The 18,740-nt window shown below is 42.6% G+C and overlaps 1 protein-coding gene across 1 annotated transcript; it reads right to left on the bottom strand.

The window, feature by feature from the left end:
- Window positions 1-5,637: 5,637 nt before the first annotated feature.
- LOC116400546 (A disintegrin and metalloproteinase with thrombospondin motifs 8) lies at window positions 5,638-18,467 on the bottom strand. Its single transcript, XM_031878438.1, has 9 exons — window positions 17,537-18,467; window positions 15,302-15,541; window positions 13,057-13,189; window positions 12,788-12,955; window positions 11,717-12,009; window positions 10,107-10,293; window positions 9,190-9,362; window positions 8,529-8,704; window positions 5,638-6,532 (listed from the first exon to the last, which is right to left on the bottom strand). The coding sequence occupies exons 1-9, from the start codon at window positions 18,254-18,256 to the stop codon at window positions 5,788-5,790; spliced, it is 2,835 nt and encodes a 944-aa protein (XP_031734298.1). The 5' UTR covers window positions 18,257-18,467; the 3' UTR covers window positions 5,638-5,787.
- Window positions 18,468-18,740: the final 273 nt, after the last annotated feature.

Raw genomic sequence — 18,740 nt, 5'->3', positions numbered from 1 at the left:
GTCACTAGAGAGAATGCAGCTTTAACACATGAAGCTCTGACTTCACTTGTCAGAACCAGAGGTTGCTGCCTGGTGTCAGTTACTTTACGTCATTATAGTTTGCATATAGCACTAATGTGTTTGTATAATGAACACCTCACTAAAATAAACTCAACTGTGGCAGTGAAAGAATCGGGTGTGAAATGTCACAGTGGACTCTCACTGAACCATTAGAAATCAATAAGTACAAACACAAAAGGAGATGTCTTAAAAAAACAGGCAAGTGCATTGTGGGTTTAGGTAGAGGAAACCGCTGAGGTCTTCTCAGAGAGGAAGGCGAGGTAAGAGGGGGGGGGGGGGGGAGTGATAGGGAGCACGGAGGACAAAATGCCAAGTTATGTAACAATCACAGCAGATGCGCAGCGATGCGAGCCAGACCCATGTGGAGGCCAGTGCACTACAGGATGCTCAGCAGCTGTCTGCAAGACATGTGGATCCTCTGAGGCATGAGATTTTCCATCAAACAAAAGCTCAAGTGAAGGGGGCTCTCGCAGGGAGAGCAGAGCGCTGCTCCCCTTCACCCACACAGACACTAAGCACAGGGAAATACTCCGGGCGACGCTGGCCCAGTGAAGGCAACGTGAGGTACAGAGCTGGGCTGCAGAGGTGCAACAGGAGAGATCCTGGTCTGAACCAGCAAACAGGGACGAGAGTCCAGAGATTAAAGTCCATCTTGTAAAAACAAAATGTACGGCTTTATCTTTTCCTCCAATTAGTGTCTAGAACTTGGTCAAATGCCTCGTTAAAGATAAACCTTGAAGGCCATGTGGTGGCTCAAATAAGATAAGATAACATTACATTTAATTTAATCACACAGCGGGGAAATGTGCAGCAAAGTGGAGAGTCCAACAAGAGACATCAGTAGGGAACAAAACACGTACAATGAATAATCAAACCCTAAAGGTAAAAGTAAAAAAATACAATTTAATCAGATCGAGCTGTTGGATACACATTATTGCACATATCTAGAGTATTTATATTGCTTATATACAATAAATATATATAACTATACTGGTTATATAGCCTTACATGAATAAATTGACTATTTTAATGACATCAAGAAAAATAAGAACCTTATTGTTTAGCTTCTCAAATGTGAGGATCTGTTGATTTAGTTTGTCTTCTATGATTTAGACTAAATAAGATCATTAACTCGTTAATATTTATAAATATATTTATATACTTACGGATCAACATATTGATCAATGACTACGTGACTTAAGAGTCAGCAACAACAGATACAAACTACTCAAACACACAACAATAAAAGAAGAATACTCATGATGGCGATGGGGGAAAAGGAGGCGTGGCCTTCCGCCTCTCGCTACTTTTACTATGTTTACGTCACGTAAACAAGTCAGCACGAGCTAACAACAGACAACAGAGGCTCACAGTCAACGTGCTCACAACGAGCAGAGAGGCCGTGTGTGTTGAAGACATGGAGGGTAACAGTCTGGTGTAAAGAACACGCTGAACGGACGAATGTCTGCAACAACAATCACAGTTTGGCGAACACTAGCTTTAACAAGCTGGCCTGTCAAGTCTCCCGCGAGGAGATGAGAAGCACATCCGATTTGAACTGTCAAAATAAAAGAGCGGGGGAACTCCACAATAACTAAAATATAACTAAAAATATTATATATATACAGACAGAATAGTTGTATTCGCCATAAATTTGAGCGGTATCCAAAATGTTTAATTCGACTTAAAATTTGCTGCTACCACCAACTCTCTGACTGGTTTTGTTCTAATTATTCGGGGGTGATATTAAAGTATATACTCTCCATTTTAGTGACACGTAAATGTACACCGTGCAACACAACAATTATTCTGTCTGTATATATCATATTTGAGTTATTGTGTATTTTTTTACTTTTTTACTTATTTAATATTATTTACTTTTTCATTATTATTGTTATTACCATTATTACTGTTTTATTATTATTACTTATTTTATATTCTTTACTGCTTTATTATTATTATTATTATTACTGTTTTATTATTATTACTTATATTATATTCTTTACTGTTTTATTATTATTAGTTTTATTATTATTACTTATTTATAATACTTGTTTTGATATTGTATATTTATATATTGCATATTATACTGTAATCCTGTAAATAAATTATTATCTTATTTTTATCTTATGTAACCACTACTATATAAACAACAAATAATGTCAATAAATAAAGTGAAAAAGAATATTCAATAAAATCTCCCCTTTTATTTTGAAGCCGAATTAGCCACATCTCCGGTTTGACCGCGGATAACCCTGGAAACGTCGACGCAGCTGCTAAAAAAACAACCGTTAGCTACCAAGCTAGCACTAGCCGACACAACAACAGGAGCACTAACAGTTGGTTCCCTTTTCCTTTCATCGGTACTTGTACAACTAGGTAGCCGTATTACACGTCCACGGTAACGGTTATCTAACGAAGGGAGGGCTTTACCTTCTGGAGATGAAGCCCGTGATGTCGACAGGGCCTCTGGATGCGAACAGCTCAGCTGACACTCACTCACATACACACACACACACACACACACACATTCACACACAAAAAGCAGCGATGTGCGGTTTGCGCCCCTGCCGCTTTCTGCTCCGATCACTCACATTCCTCGCGCTTCTCAGGCAGTTTGTCCGCCTGCGAAAGCCGCCCAAACATCACAACAGGTGGAAGTTCAACGTTTTTGCTTTTTTTTTCCCGAGGTGCTTTGTTTTTCATTCCTTTGTGCTTCCCCCCGCTGTCCCCCTTCTTTTTTTCTTTTTTCTTTTTCCTGCGCTGTATTTGTATCTCCCACAATGCAACGCGCATCTCTCTCACGGTGCTGTACAGTAAGAAACAGGAAGTGTCACATTCAGCAACATGTAACGAGCACTTCTCAGGAGTTCCCGCTGTTTGTATTCATTCACATTAATCTGATCATAACATTTAAACATCTTTCTTTTCTTCATATTAACATTTGAAGAATTCTCAGACACTTTAGATTTTTTGTTCTTGTATTTAATCTTTGTTTCTATTTTAGTTGATTTTTTAACTTTATTTATTTACCTTACTCTTGTTACTATTGTGCTCTATTTTACGATGGTGTCAGTATTATCTCTTTACACTTGATGATTGTTATTGTATTGTTATATGTGTTTATAGTTTTATTTTATTGTTTTTTCTTCTTCTGTTGTAATCTTAGTGAAATTCTGGCACAAGAACTTCCTTCGGGATGAATAAAGTTGTATCTTATCTCTTATTATCATATACACTAACATATTCTGTATGTTGGAAAATATAAATTACACCTACCTGACTTCTTTGATACACTTGAACATGGAATTTGTTTTTCAAATTTTCTTTTAACTTATTGTGTATTGTGTTGACCTTTATCTTGTGTAATATTTATTTTCTTGTTTCTCATTTATTCTGTTTATTCATTTGAAGATTTCATGTATTGTTTCCAACCTTTAAGGCAAAGACCAGTTCTGGTGCTTTATAGTATTTCCTAATAAAATGTGATCAAATCTTGACGTTTGTTTTTTACTTCTTAGTTTAATAATACTCACATCTTGAACATCTTGTCATACAACCATTGTCTTTTACCTCGTCTGCTTCCTGAACAGATCCGTGTCCTATTTTAGTTCCTGTTCTAAAATATTCTTTAATGTCAGACATCGAATGCCTTTCTCCATCTTCATTAAACTTGATAGACCGTGAAAACACTCGGGACAGCGATATGAATTGATTTCTGTCCCAGATAAAGTCTCTTATAAAGTATTTTATGTATGTATTTGAATGTTGTCAGTAATACTTGGCTGTCTTTATTTCAACTGTCTGAGCAGAGAAGTTATTCCAAAGTGGGAGGATTTCACTGAACATCTTCAGGGCTTTCAGTTTGTCAAACCAGCTATAAAAATCTGCCTCGCCCTACTTTTAAAAGCTGCCGACCCGCCTCCAAGAATTCCATCAGTCTGGCCCACGATGACCTAGAAATGGTGCTCTGGAAAACATTGAAGACTTAACATTTGTTTTGAATTAGTGGGTCAGTATGTAAGTACTTACCAGTCTGGACAGAAGGATCCTCGAGTAATGAAGCCGTCGTACACAATACACAAAATGAAATGTGTTGCACAAACTTAGCAGGAAAGGAGACTCATATGTTGACATAAATGTGTTTATTTGACCATTTTTATAGGCAAAAATCACAAAGACAGCAGCATCTGCCATGTTAATTACAATATTACAAAAATAAATAGCTTAAAAAGGAAGCTGTAATAATAAAAATAGCATGGTCCTTCACTGAAGGGATATAGGTCTAATGCTCCATCTCGTTTGTTTTATGACATAATGTAAATTAACAACAGGAATGAAGAAATCAAATATACATACAAGAGTCTGAAAACAACTGTGAGCGTTCTGCATATGATGCATTAACAAATATTATATAACAAATATAATGTTATTTTTTATATATACACGATAGATAGTATGCTTATCACTTAACTTACAAAAAACACCTCCAAAGAAATGTGTGGCATTATAACTGCATTATAACTGCATTACAACTGCATTACAACTGCATTATAATGCGCCTGAAAAGCTCTACAATGAAACTGCAGGGCAGAGGGAAAGTCATTATCGAGCCTACTTTATTTGACACATTGTTTAAACTCAAATTCTGTCAATTTCTATAAATTATACACGTCTAGTTCGGCATTGACACGATCTGTTGTGACAGAAGCTTAAATATTGTCAGATTTAGTTTCACTGAATGGTTTTCCTACAGTTCAACAATGCTAATTTTCAAGACAATCGTTTGAAGAACGTCGGTACGTGTGTAGAAATGAGAAGCAATCAAACAGGAGTGCATTACCCAGAGGCTTAAAGTTCCAATGCATCAATCGTATGTTCTTACCTCAATAACAGGTAAATGGCTCGATCAAAGCTCTATAGGGGCTTGAGTTCGGTTGAGGACAGTTGGAGGTATATTTACACTGTGCTGGTCTTCGACAGCAGGTTTCATGCCATTAATCTAGCCCCACCTTAAATGATAGCTCACTCAGAAAGACGTACTGCAGATTATACAAGACTTCATCCAAACAGATCAAGTTTCTGTTTAAAGTGGGACTAGAAAACGCACACGCAGCACCTTCATCTAGCATCTATACATAGCATCACATGTACATCCTGAGGTAGATCTCCATGGTTTCAAATAGTGGTTGTCAAATGTCAATAAAAGATGACAAAACAATATTCAGGCAAATGCTCCTGATGTGACTTGATGCGATCAGCTGGTAACTCGGACAGATTATGAGCCAATGGGCCCAAAGGCACAGGCATGTAAACCCCCCTCTGTGTAGTCATTCGTGTCTCTCTGTGGTCATTTATGGTCGTTTTGTGTATATTTGTGGTTGTTTATTGTCTCTTTGCAGTTGTTATCTGTCTTTTTGTGGTTATGTGTCCCTTTGTAGTCGTTCTTTGTCTCTTTGTAGTCGTTCTTTGTGTCTTTGTGGTTATTTTGTGTGCCTGTGTCGTTGTTTTGTGTCTCTTTGCTGTAGTGTTGTGTCTTTTTGTGGTTGTTTTGTATCTTTTTGATGATTTTGTGTCTTTGTGGTAGTTTTTTGTCTCTTTGTGGTTGTTTTGTGTCTCTGCCGCCGACACTTTGGCCTGTGCCCAGTGTGCCCATTCAGTAATCCATCCATTGCTTGGTAAGTGCAGTCGGACCAAAAAACGGAAAGTTCACTCTACTGATGTTCCTCATAAGCACTCTTGGTTGAGACATTCTCCGAAGACGGGCTCTGGGATTTTGTTTGCATCGCACTTCTCTGGTTCAACAGTCTTCCCCGTGTAGTCTATGCAGAAGACGCTGCGGCGGCGCTCCCCCTGGCCACAAGTTCGCGAGCAGACAGACCAAGGTCCCATCTGCCACATGGGGCACGGCAGATCCCCGCAGGGCCTGATGTCCACGGGCTTCAGGTCTTTGTCGCACTGGCTGGACAGGAAGCCCGCGCTGTCACGGCATTCAACATTCCTCCTGGACCACCCGGAGCCACAGCTCTTGGAGCACTCAGACCACTCCCCCAGCAGCCAGTCGGGCACACCGAACGGATGGATCATATGCAAGGACAGCGACGAGCCCTTCCTCTCCTTGGATTTGTTGAAGGTCACATCTCTGGGGATGAAGAAAGTATATTTGACCTTGGGATGGTTGGCGTCCCCGGCAGTGGCGAGGAGTTGGATGGTGATGACCTCCCTCAGCTGCCTGAAGCTCTGGATCCTCTCCAGCGTGGTGGAGGATCCGCTGTACTTTAGCACGGCACCCAGCACGGGAATGTCCTGCTCCACCGTGGACACGGAGAAGTTACCGTTGAGGATGTAACCGCCGCTCTGCCTCTTTATGGCCAGGTAGTTCCCGTCATGTTTGATTCCCCTGTGGCTCCGCTGTTTGATGTCAATGTTAGTAGCGCCAACAGGGATCGTGACAATGTCGCTGTATCCATAACTGGTAGAGAAAAGAAACAAAGAACTGGATTTAAATAATTTTCACACTTTGTTTCCTTACTTTAAAGATACAGTTCAACAACATGGGTGATATTTGCTTTTTCTAGGGAGCATAGCTTTCTGAAATGCTCAAAAACAAGCCTAATAATACCTGTAAAGCTCACTAGCTCATGCAAAAGTTTGAAATGTCGGATAAAAGCACTAACAGACAGAGCCGGGCTAGCTAAGGAAGCTAACGGGCTGCTGACTGTAGGCTTACATTTAACGAGGATGACTCTATTGAACCCCACAAGCTGAAACTCGTTGGTCTAACAATGAAGTCTTTAAGGAAACTACAAGTGTTGCTGGAGTTTTACCTCTTCTGACTTTTTCTCTTCTCCATGCACTTAGGAAATAGATGTACCGGCTTATATTAAACAGACAGCCATGACATTGGTAGGAATCTTGTCATCTGACTCAGGTCCATACAATTTATTAATAAAACTGAGATGTTAAGTGGAAGGTGGTGTAACAAAATATTGATATTATGTTTTTGTAATACTGTATCGACTCTCAAAAAACACTGCATCAATTTTATATTAAGAGTTTACATGCAAAGATTGGTGGCAGACAGCGGCTCAGATTGCACAAAAATAGTGCTATGTGTTGTTAAAGGGATTGTGATGAATGCAGATTCATGCATATGGTGGTGCGTTCTTTATAATATGACAGTTTTCCGAATATTAGATTTTCTTTAAATCACAATATCTCGCAATATAATGAACCTCTGCATCATCATAGCTACTATCAGTGGTGGCTGGTCAATAGAGGGCGCTAGGGCGCCGCCCCACCTTGAGCCACAACAAATACAAATTTGTCATTTCCTCGATTCCGGTTGAACCGGAAGTTGGAAATGACAAATAAGGGACATGAAGCACCTGAGAAATGGATATATAGTTATAAATAAATAATTATATATATATGTGTGTGTGTGTTTTATATTATAGTGAATATTATTGTATGATATACATTATTATATTATACAGAATATTATTATATGATATATATATATATTATTATATTATACTGAGACTAAAATAAGATGTCCTGACGTGTTTATCAAAGTGTTATTTTCTGCTTTTTTTCATGTTGGAATAAATGTTAAATATTTCACTGTAAAGTAGTAATACGTGTTTGATACCTTCATGTTTTTGCATTGAATCATTCTGGGATGTGGCACAGCCCTACCTCAAACATATTCCACCAGCTCCACTGGCTACTATATATACTATATGCTAAGCTAGGCTAATCGCCTCTTGGCTCCAGCTACGTACTACGCACAGAAATGATATTGGTAAAGCAAACATTTTATTTTGGGATGTTTATCATGTACTCATCATGTTTTTTAATGCTGTGTTGTTTTTATCATATCTTACTATCAATAGAGAAACATATTTGTCCCATAAGCCTCAGGTTGTTGGCAGTGAAAGGACTTTAGTTTTTTCTTCCTGGAAACTTTTTAGATGAAATTATTAACAAAAGACACAACATATGAAGTACATGTGAAGCGGCTGTCATGACATCATAATACAACAGTATTGAGGCGTTTTATCGTCACTAAGATCAAACAGGGAAACTGAAAATACACGGATTGAATGGAACCTCTGCTCATGGATTTCTAAGTCATATATAAAACAGAATTACAGTATCGTGTTGGATTTTCCGATGTTTTTTTGGGCCGTTGAAAGTAACTGCTCTCATTGCTGCAGAACCTTCCCATCAAGATAAGCAAGAGGGAAGCAAGGCTTTTCCACGCTGCAGCCTCTCATCAGGTTAGAGAACGTTTCAAAGAGGCTCAAATATGCATTTACAGCTGATTTAATTTGTGCTTCCAGATGGTGACGATAGTAGCTGCTCAGTACAATAGTGCTCAGTAGCAGCATGGTTAGCAGAACCAGCCTCTACAGTGGTTTTGTGACTCTGCTACTGCAGTGCAAGAGGTATTTGTTTCAACTTACGTTGCTTTGTTGTACGAGCCGGTGATCTTTCTACAGGTGAGCTCACTTCCTCCACACACTCCACACTTATCCACCCTCTTGTTGGATCCAATCACCTGGTCGCAGCCGGCCTTCACACACTGGCCTTGGACACACACCGATGTGGTGTCGGGGCCGCAGGTCGTCCCGTCGATCACCTGCAGGGACACAACAAGCAGGTGATGTTGAGTCCTTTTATCACAAGTGTTAAGCAACAGTCAGAGTCACCTGCATGTTGTAGAGTTCTCCAATGGTGTTAAGATGCAGGGACAACGCCTTTTGACGAAGGAAAGGAAAAGCTTATTAGCTTTGAGAGGTCTCCAAAGAAGATGAGTGGACCTTGAGTTAAGATTTATATTGAAGTGATAAAAGAGTAAAAAGTGTCTTTACAAATACATATTTGACTTTTACTCCAGTCACTCTCCATGATAACGTTAATTCAGAAAACTGTCAGATTTTCCATGCGTCTAGTTCGATTATTCATCATTGTCATGCAATACAGATAAACATTGATATTCAATGATTACGTGCTTTATTATTCTGTAAATTGCGGAGAGAAGCCCCTAACCTGTGATTCCAATTCTGCTATAGATTATTATTCATTTCAGCCGTTATGAGCTGTGAGTGCTTCAGTAATCTGTACCTTGGATTCAAACACCTTGAATTCGCTGCTGCCTCTGGCCCTGCAGAACAGCTTACATCTGTCTCTGGGAGAAACACCGGCGTACTTTGGGATCCACTGTTTCATGTTCCCGCTGAAGTCCAGGTAGCTGGGGCTGTTGTACTTCTCACACTGCTCCTCTCTGAAGCTCTTTCCTGGGGTAAAGATTGAGGAAAGGTTAGTATACAAAGGTCGACAATCACAAGATGAAGCTGCGCTACCAAAATATAATTATTTTAAAGTAGTCCTACAGTCAAATACGTTGAATATGTATATTCAAATAATAATATTAGCAGTGATGTAGATTATACGGTTTGATAGATTACCTGCTGTGTACTGCATCAAGAGACTAATCATCAATTAGTCCATTAATTCATTTAAATGAATTGATTTGTCAATTGACAGATCAATCATCAGCAGCTACTCTGATAACATTTCCTCGTCTAAGTCATTTTCAAAGTAAAACCACCAAACATTACCTCAGAGTGGCGCCTCTAATGTTATTGATTCTATATTTGTCATAATACAATTTGATAACATTTTGATTCAGAGGGTTTATTTTGTTACATGTTCATACAACATGTGCAGCAAAATGAAGGGTGGTGAGCTATGGAAGCCCAGTGCTGTCAAAATGACAGATCCTGTAGGTCTGATGAAGTCAATGAGAAACTTTCACAAATTCTCAAAGTCTTTATTATTCTATAAGTAAGTCCTCATTTTGAGAAGGTTTCTCTGTATTTTCAGATACTTAGACATTAGATTGGGATATTAAGACATTGTTTTGAGATATTAAGTGATTGTTTTGAAGCCTAGAGTTCGGCTTCGCTATCTGGGATTACAGCTGTTGCCACTCGGCTTCACTCGGCACACCCGGAGGTTGCCGCCTGGTGAATCCTCACCGTCGTTGTCGTCACAGGGCTGCGTGTTGCAGGACTGGTACTGGACCCTCTGTCCCTCGCAGTACCTCCCTCCGTTCAGAGGCACCGGGTCAGTGCACTCCCTGTATGAGAACTCCACCCCGCCTCCACATGTTCTGGAGCACCGCTGCCACGGCCCCCACGAGCTCCAGCCGCCGTCCACAGCCACCTGCCATACAAAAAAAAAACACACAGAGAGGGAAAAGAGGAGTAGTTGGTTAGCACTCAGTGCCAAAGGCAATCTCAGCTGTGCAGCTTAAAACCACAGTCTGGGCTTCTGGGTTTGAGGCGGAGGCCGCACAGTGTGTTGGCGTGACGCGACTCCGGGGCTAAATCTGTGTTGAAGTTCGGCACGTGCCCGCTGTCTGCCTCTACCCAACATTCCTGCCACATGTGTCACTCACCACTACTGGAACCTGCCATGCTGCAGCTTTGTGAGGCACAATTCAACGTGTGTGTGCGCGCGCGCGTGTGTGTGTGTGTGTGTTTGCTGGCGTGAGCGTCCTTTCCAGAAGTTTTATGAGTTTGGACCAGCTAACATCCCAACTGCCAGCACGTCTGGGTTCATAAACAGATGTGTGATCATAACACGAGGAGAAGATATCAAGGCAGGCGAGCTAAGATGAAACTAAATGTTCTTTAAGGAAATATAAACAGGCATCGTGAAGCAACTGGGTTAGTGCTGTAATCCATATACTACTACTACAGAAGCCTCAACCTCTCATTCATGTATTCCTACTTAAAACCGCTCACAGCTGCAAAGCTGAAAGAACCTCCGCTAACTGAGACGCTGTATTTACTCTCAAGAGTTTGTCTTTGTGACTTCCCTGTTTTTTCCTCACACAGCAGATTCACAATGGAAGTTTTTTGTCTTTGTTTGTGGTTAAAACCGGATCAAACTGTTTCTGCAGCTTTCAATTGTGTCACACAATCTGCAACTGGGGTTTGCCCACAACTTTAGATATTCAAATATTCCATTTTTCAAAGGAAGCGACTCGTCGAAACCAGTTGTCAGCAGCCAGCAAGTGCAAGCAAATAAACACCGTCAGCAAAAAACATGCAAGGAGAAGCAAATTAGAAAAAGTTAACTGGCGGTCATATTAAATGCTTTCAATACTTGTGCAGCTTTAATTTTGTCTTGTGTTTAAATCTTTGGTCTTACGTCTACATTCTTTAGAACTAAAACAAGTATAATACCACAGTATGGCCTCATAAGCTTGGTATGAATAATGCATAAGCAAAAATCCAGCAGTTAAGGTGCCGTGCCATTTCGGACAGCCCATCATTCCAAAACCCCAAAACAAAAGCCTATTTGTCCTAACAGACCTCCTCAAGTCTTAATATATTCTTTTCTCTGCTATGGCTAAGGCATGACCTGCCGAACATGACCTGCCGCACTTCTCGTGACATCTGAGCAATGGCTAGTCCCTCAGATGGAGAGCAACATGAGCCTTATTTTGGAGTCTTGTTTATGGTCACCAGATGAACATAAGTCCAAAATGCCGCCTGGGTCGGACCTACTAAAGCTGTAGCAGCAAAGAGTGTTTCATTGTCAACGAATTCAACTTTCCAGAATAAAGAAGCGTCCTCACCAGTGGCTGCATCACCTCCTGGGTCGGCATGCACGCCCCGTGGAGGCAGGTCCCGTTGCGGCTGCAGGGGGTGCCGTCGGCCCAGGGCAAGCTGCCGTTCTTGGTGGAGCACTGCAGCGTCCCGTCCTCCTGACACCACAGCTGGCTACAGACATCACTGTCTGAGGAGTTGGGGCATTGGACGAACTCCTCTCCAAACATCTGCTGGCACTGCTGGTCCAGGCTGTACTTGGTGCCTGGCAGCTCTCTCGGTAACGGCATGGTGCTCTCTGGGATGTCCAGCAGGCAGTCCCCTGTGGTAACAATACAAAGCATCTGTGTGAGACTGATTATATTGTGCTTTGTGGGGATCGTGGACTTTGCGGCACTGTGACAGTTGCAAATGTGTTTGTGTGAGGCATGACAACAGCGGGAAAATATTCAGAGCAAGTTGTGTCCTGACTATAAAAATGAATACTTTAAATCTAACTAATGGAGTGCACTTTTATAGGCAATATAATGTTCTGAGTCTCGACACTATTCCATGAGAATGAAGTATCTTCCCCTAATGATTCTTCATTGCATTCAATACGCTTTTTTTTTGGAGTCGTCAACGACGTCTGCAGTTCGGAATGCAACACAGTTTTTTTCAAACTGATAAAGAACATATTTTGCTGACACCAGCTGTTGTTTTTGGCTGAGGAGGTGAAGAACAGGAAGAAATCCATTGCATGACTCAATGGAAAAGAAGGTTGACCGGTAGGTCTAGCAAGGATACAAACAATACAAGAGGCACGACATGAGACGAGGGAGAGGGAGGAACAAACAGAGAGGCGGGGAGTAAGGAAAAAGAGAACATTTAGGGCAGGATAAACTATCTCTACAGCCCATCATTTGAATGGAGCGACATGTTTAAGCAGGAAAGCAGCGCGAGAGGAATGACAGTGTGTTCTATTCATCTGTGAATCAGCCATAATGACAGAGCCACGGTGTACTGGCAGATGTCCACGTTGGCAGAAAGTCTCTCCGGAGTGCTGCTTACTTTCCGATTTACTTAACACGCCGGGGGCGACAACCTGAAGTGTTTCCTACCGTGTCCATTGTCAAAGAACTCCGTGATGTACAGAGCGCTGCAGGGAGACCAAGGCGCCGTCTTGTTGAGGCTGACAAACAGAGGAGCCATCAGGTGATGTCCTCCCAGATCTCCAAACAGCCTCTCACAGGTCTTGGAGTCGTCGTGAGGCATGCTTAACACATGACCTGCAGTGGGAAAAGGATGCAATGATGGTGAAACACATGCTCACAGATGCACAGATAACTCACTACAGCCCACCCGTATGGCAAATAAAACCTAGGCTAACCGAGCTCGTGTGCAGCTGTGAAGGCGGCCTGCAGGCCGTTGTCCTCGATAACCGAGCAGCTTCTCTTGGGGTCGCACATCGTCCCGACATCGGCAACGCCCAGCGTGTCGCAGCTCTTCTGTCCGCAGATGTCCTGCAACACAAACAAACACACTGAGACCGGGACACCGAGGTCAGGACCACAATGTGGGATTTGAGACAGCTGATACAAACCAAAGTATACAAAGGCAGGTGTTCAAAATCATCATTCTGACCATTTTCATGCACCAAATTTCCTTAGTATCTTTTATCAAGTTTAACAAGCATCTAATACAGAGCGACACAATGTTCAAAACGGGGTGGTTTGTATGACACTCATTTTTACTGCCAATCTGATGGACACGAGAGAGAATGCAGCTTTAACACACGAAGCATCGACTTAAACCAGAGATGGCTGCAGACACACACACACACACACACACACTAGCATACAGCAACATCAAATCCACTCAACAAACATGAACTTGCTCTCTTATTACCTTAAGAATGTTTGTTTATTGGCATGTTTTCACTGCTCTTGTCGTCCTCCTGCTGTTCTGTATGTCTTTTGTCTTTTGTCTTGCAATAAAAAGGAAACTGCACTGAAACCAAGAAGCATACTTGAATCTATCCATCTTTCTCATTCAGCTCAGCTCAGCTTCGGGTCTTGTCACGGTCAATCAGTGTCGTGTTGAGCAACATTGGCTCGATACCTTGTTCTAAACCCGGTTGAGGTCGTTTTCCCTCAAAAAGTTGTGACCGTTTGCTTAGAAACAGCTGGCAGAGTGGACTATGGTAAAAACATTACTCTGTCAAATGGTGGATATATTAAGTGTATGGGCAGCGCTGAGTGAATGTTTTATCAATCATCCACAGTCATCCTTCACTGTCTATTTGTGTCCAGTTGTTTTCATGTTGCTCAGTGTTTCCGTCATAAAACAGAACAAATAAATATCCTCAGCATGCAGCTGTCCACAACTGTGACTTTGGAAAATGAACAGCGTTGTGTATCAGAAGTCTTTCCCCGGCTCCAGAAGACTGGCTGTGTAGGACGGAGACGGACGGGTCCGTGGCCTCGCCTCAGAACCCCCTCCCAAAGAAGAAACCACTGGGCTGAACCCGCCGTGATTCAAAACACATCTGGACTCGGAGGCTGCCAATTGAACGCAGCTCAGCGTGTGTTTGTACACCTCTTTCCACAATTGCATCCATCACTCATGTCTGCTGACACAAAGTAAGATGGGTCAAAGCATTTGCAGGTAGTGCGGACAGACGGACAGAGACACGCATACAGTACGAGACCACAGACATGTTCCCACTACATGCAACAGAGTTTTCAGCTGCACAGCAGCCAGTAGTGGACTGTGGGAACCAGAGCACTCATCTCTAAACCCAGACTCGGCCGCGATAATAGAAACGTGATAATAGAGAAGTCTTGTGTACTGTCTGCTCACGCCTTGTCCACATGCACACAGCAGATGGAAGAAAGCAGAACAAGCCAATCACAAGTCAAACCCTGAGGACTTGTGGACCTGTTTCCTGTCGGAGGATCCATAAAGTACAGTTTGTTTGCTTTCTGTTGACATTCCCTCTGCATGGAAAAGATTACAAGTCCTCCATCTCGAACATTCCCCTTTCAGCATCCTCACTTTACCCAAAGGGCTAGAAAGGCTTTCCTTTACCTCTGATCCCACACATGTGTGTTTCTGGGTTGCAAAAACTGCAAGATATGAAAACAGTCCCTAAAGGAAGGGGCTCTTTCTTCATCTGGGACCCCACAACCGGCCCCACAATGCACCTGTGTTACTGTAAGACTCTGCGGTTGAGCCTGCTGCTCAGAAACCGCATTATGTACTACAGCTGGCCACGGACTGAATTCCTTCACGGGCTTCATTTGTGACTCATCCTTGCTGAGTTATTGCCTTCTGAATGCAGAAAATATCCCAGACAACCACGAGTGAATAATACCAACACAGTCTCACCGCAGTGTGTGAGATAGTCACGAAATGTAATCTATTGGTTCCTGTACAGGGACACAAATTGTTTCTCGGGATGACATTACGTGAAAACAAAAGTTAATCAAGTGGACCTTGAGTTAAGATGTTTTCTTTTTTTGTCAAACTAATGGCTCCAGGGTGAAGAATTCACTTTTCAAAAGTTCTGGACTATATCTCTCGCTCATCAAACATTAGAAGATGATGTGTAGATGATGGTGTGTTGCCCTCACCTCTCTGGTGAAGAGCATGGCCGTGTCGTAGTGCTCTGGATTCCTCTGGCTCGGTGGGTTGAAGAACTGCTGCCAGGAGCAGAAGTTCCTCAGAGCCACACCTCCGTTGCTGGAGACCTGCGGGCCGACCTCCTCGTCCTCCACCACCAACATCTTCACCACCACCATGTTCACCGAGTTCTTTATGCTGGGGTGCTTGTAAAGCTGGGCAGCCATCGACATCAGGGTCAGAACATATTGCTGTGGGGGGGGGGGGGGGGACATTTAAAAAGTTCAAACATTCATGAACGTGAACTTTTTTGCTCATGACGCGGTTCAAACCAAATGGGTGACGGGTGACGCAGCGCAAGTACCAATTTTGCTGTGAAAGTTGTTTCTGCCTGATTACTAAACCGATATCAGATGTTTGTAGCTGATAATGTTGTTTGACACAAAACCTGACTTTTTGTACGATTTATGGACCTCGATCATGTTTACGTTATCTACTTATCGTACGATGGACGTAACTTTGACCATTTTAAAGTCTAGTTAATGTACAACATATTGACAGGACCAGTGATTATTAAGTTATTGACTAATCCTAATCTTATGATGGAAATGACCTCAATCATTTCTTCATCATCGTTATCGTACGATATATTGACCTCGATCATTTTACGTTATCGAGTTATCTAGATCCCTTATTTTGCCTGTTGTGTTTACAAGTTGCATGTTTTTTTGTGTTTGCACAGACGTTGTACATTTTCATTAATAGAGCCCGACAGGTCTGAAAATGACAATAATATCGTTTATGGCAATTATTTCTGAGACAATTTATCGTCCAACAAATGTAGTTATCGTGACAGGTTGTGACCAATACTATGGTGGACACGGTATATATCTAAGCTGTTGCAAGCATATCTATTGCTCTATTAGTACTGCAATCTTTGTTACTTATGGACGACACCGAATATCTGCTATAAGCCAAAGTTTGCTGGGAGACCTCTTCAACGTCACCAAACACAATCTTTATGAAATTAGTTTTCACATATATGACTGTCATATATCTAAAATGATTTAGATATTTATATATATATATATATAACAAGAAAATGTCATAATAATTGTACTGTACTACTAATTTGACACCACCTGTATTCCTCCTGTATACAATATACAGCATTTCACTGTTTATGAACTTTAAACTGCAAAAATGTATTTACATCTTAAGTTTGAAAGCATTAGCTGTAAAGAGCTGCTTCCATAGTTTCTGTTCGCTGTCCTGTTGTGTCATAGGAGGCGGGGTTTTCCACAGCGCTGTCATGGTTGTGTGTGTTTCAGTGGAGATCTGGTAAATCACAATGAATGTTGTGGGGGAAAGTGTCTTCCAGCAGGCTTGCTGAACTCACTCTTTCTAGGGTGGGATGATTTTCCCATAAAAACGTTTTTCCACATGAGCCACACGTGTTTTTGTCGTATTTTCCTGCGACCTTTAACTCGCTGAAGCTGCCGCTGCTCATAGACACCCAGGGTGATGATACTTGAAATAAGTCTAATCTAATTTGTGATAAAAATGGGATGCAAACCTAATTCATCTTTCTGGCCTTTACAGACTCACTTGACTGTGAGGAGGCGGAGTGTCTGGCAGCGGAGCAGCTTATTAAGTACAAACAGACGAGAATCTGGCTGCTACTGCTGCACCATGGATCCAACTCTTGTTTAAAAGGCTGACTGAGTTTAGGAATGGAGCATGGTTTTTTCATCGTGTCACCATCCATCATATTTTGCTGAACTGAAGTCATGGCTGTTATGATGAACAGCAGGAAATGCTCCATTAATTGAATCACAGTGAAGAGTAAATACAGAACAGAGCAGCTATTGAAGGCCTTGTGGGTCTTCTCTGCATGATGCTGTGGCTCAGCTGCCAAATCGTGACCAAGTGCGAAGGAATGCGTTTCAGCATTGCTTGCATTTCTGTTGCCTGACTTCTTACTCAGCCTGTGAAAAACAGGGAGCCCACCGACTTCCTCCCGAAGCCGCCTCTCTGCCAAAACGTGTTTTATGAAGCAGCACAAAGAAAACAAACCCCTGTCGCTATATGTGTGAAGGAGAAGAGAATCCTGCAAGCAGGATGGGAAATAAAGGGGGAAAGATGACGTTCTCGACGTTTGTTTATGGGACAGTCTGCGAATCTAAGGTTTGTTTAGGTTCCTATCAACAGTGTGTGCGGGAAAGAATGAGTTCATCGTGTCTGACCTTTATTTCATCTCCATAGAAGTGGGTCATGGTTGAATCCGTCACCACCATTGTCTCTATGAACCGAGGCGCGGAAACAAAGCGTCTCCGGCGAGGTTCCCTCCGTGCGTCACCGTCACCGTGCGTAAAAGTTTCCCCATTTTGCTTCGCCTCCGCCGCCGCCGTCGCCGGGTAATCAAACAGGAGGGGAACACCGTGACTTTTGGTGTATGTCCTCCTCTTGATGACATGCAGCTGCTCTGCAGAGTCTGGCCCCAGGCCCCCGCGAAGTTTGGGCTCAATGAAATACTCTTTCCCCTCCGTTATGAAGGAACCGAAGATGCCGGAGCACAAACTGACAGCCACGACCGAGCTCTGGTCGTGATCCACGATCCCTGAGTAGAAGCAACCCCTCAGCTGTCCTCCGCTCTCCTCCGTCTGGAGATCCGCGACGGGACGGGCACCTGAGACGCTGCGTAAAGCACCAACGTCTCTGGCTCTGACGCGCTGTACGGTGAAGGACGGCGCGAGGAAGCCGTTGTCTGGGATAAGATTCAGGGTCAAGTCCTTGCCAAATGCGCTGAGGGTAAATCTTGGCTGTTCCTCGCTTCTTTTCCAAAAGCGGCCGCTGATTCTCGCGTTTATCCGAACAGGTACAACATCCTCAGACTCAAACGGGGTGGAAAGCGCCGCGCTCATTACGCACAGGAGTGAGAAGGTGAAACACACAGTGGAACGCATCTTCTGCAATGAAAAGGTTTTTTTATTACAATGTAGGCCTATGTCCCGAATACGAATCTCCTTAAATCAGAGATCTCTACAAATTACGCGTTGTTTCCCCCCCCAGCCAGTCAACGTGTGTCTGGTATTTAATTTCAGTCCGTCTGAGTTGTCGTTTCTAATTCCTTAACCAAGCTAAGCCCTTGTTGTACCTCTCACCAGCACCGCCGCGGTCTGGACACATCGGGGGTATTTATACTTTCTGCTCTTCTCTGGACATGAGGGGGTTTATTTTTGATATCCTCCGCTGCTGGAAATTCTCCTCCCACTCGCACTTCATGAGAACTCGCGGATAAAACGGATCCAATGAGAATGGGCCGACACTCCCCCCTTCTGAAATAGCTCGACAACCGCGCTCCTATTATTAACCCGGCGTGCTTTAAGGCGGCGTGCGGGACATCTACACTACGCATAGCTGGAAGTCCGCTCCTCGGGTTATTTCGGA

This window comes from Anarrhichthys ocellatus, unplaced genomic scaffold, assembly GCF_004355925.1.
Source record: "Anarrhichthys ocellatus isolate YVR2014 unplaced genomic scaffold, GSC_Weel_1.0 scaffold178, whole genome shotgun sequence".
NCBI lineage: Eukaryota > Metazoa > Chordata > Actinopteri > Perciformes > Anarhichadidae > Anarrhichthys > Anarrhichthys ocellatus.
This window is presented reverse-complemented; position numbering and strand designations above follow the sequence as displayed.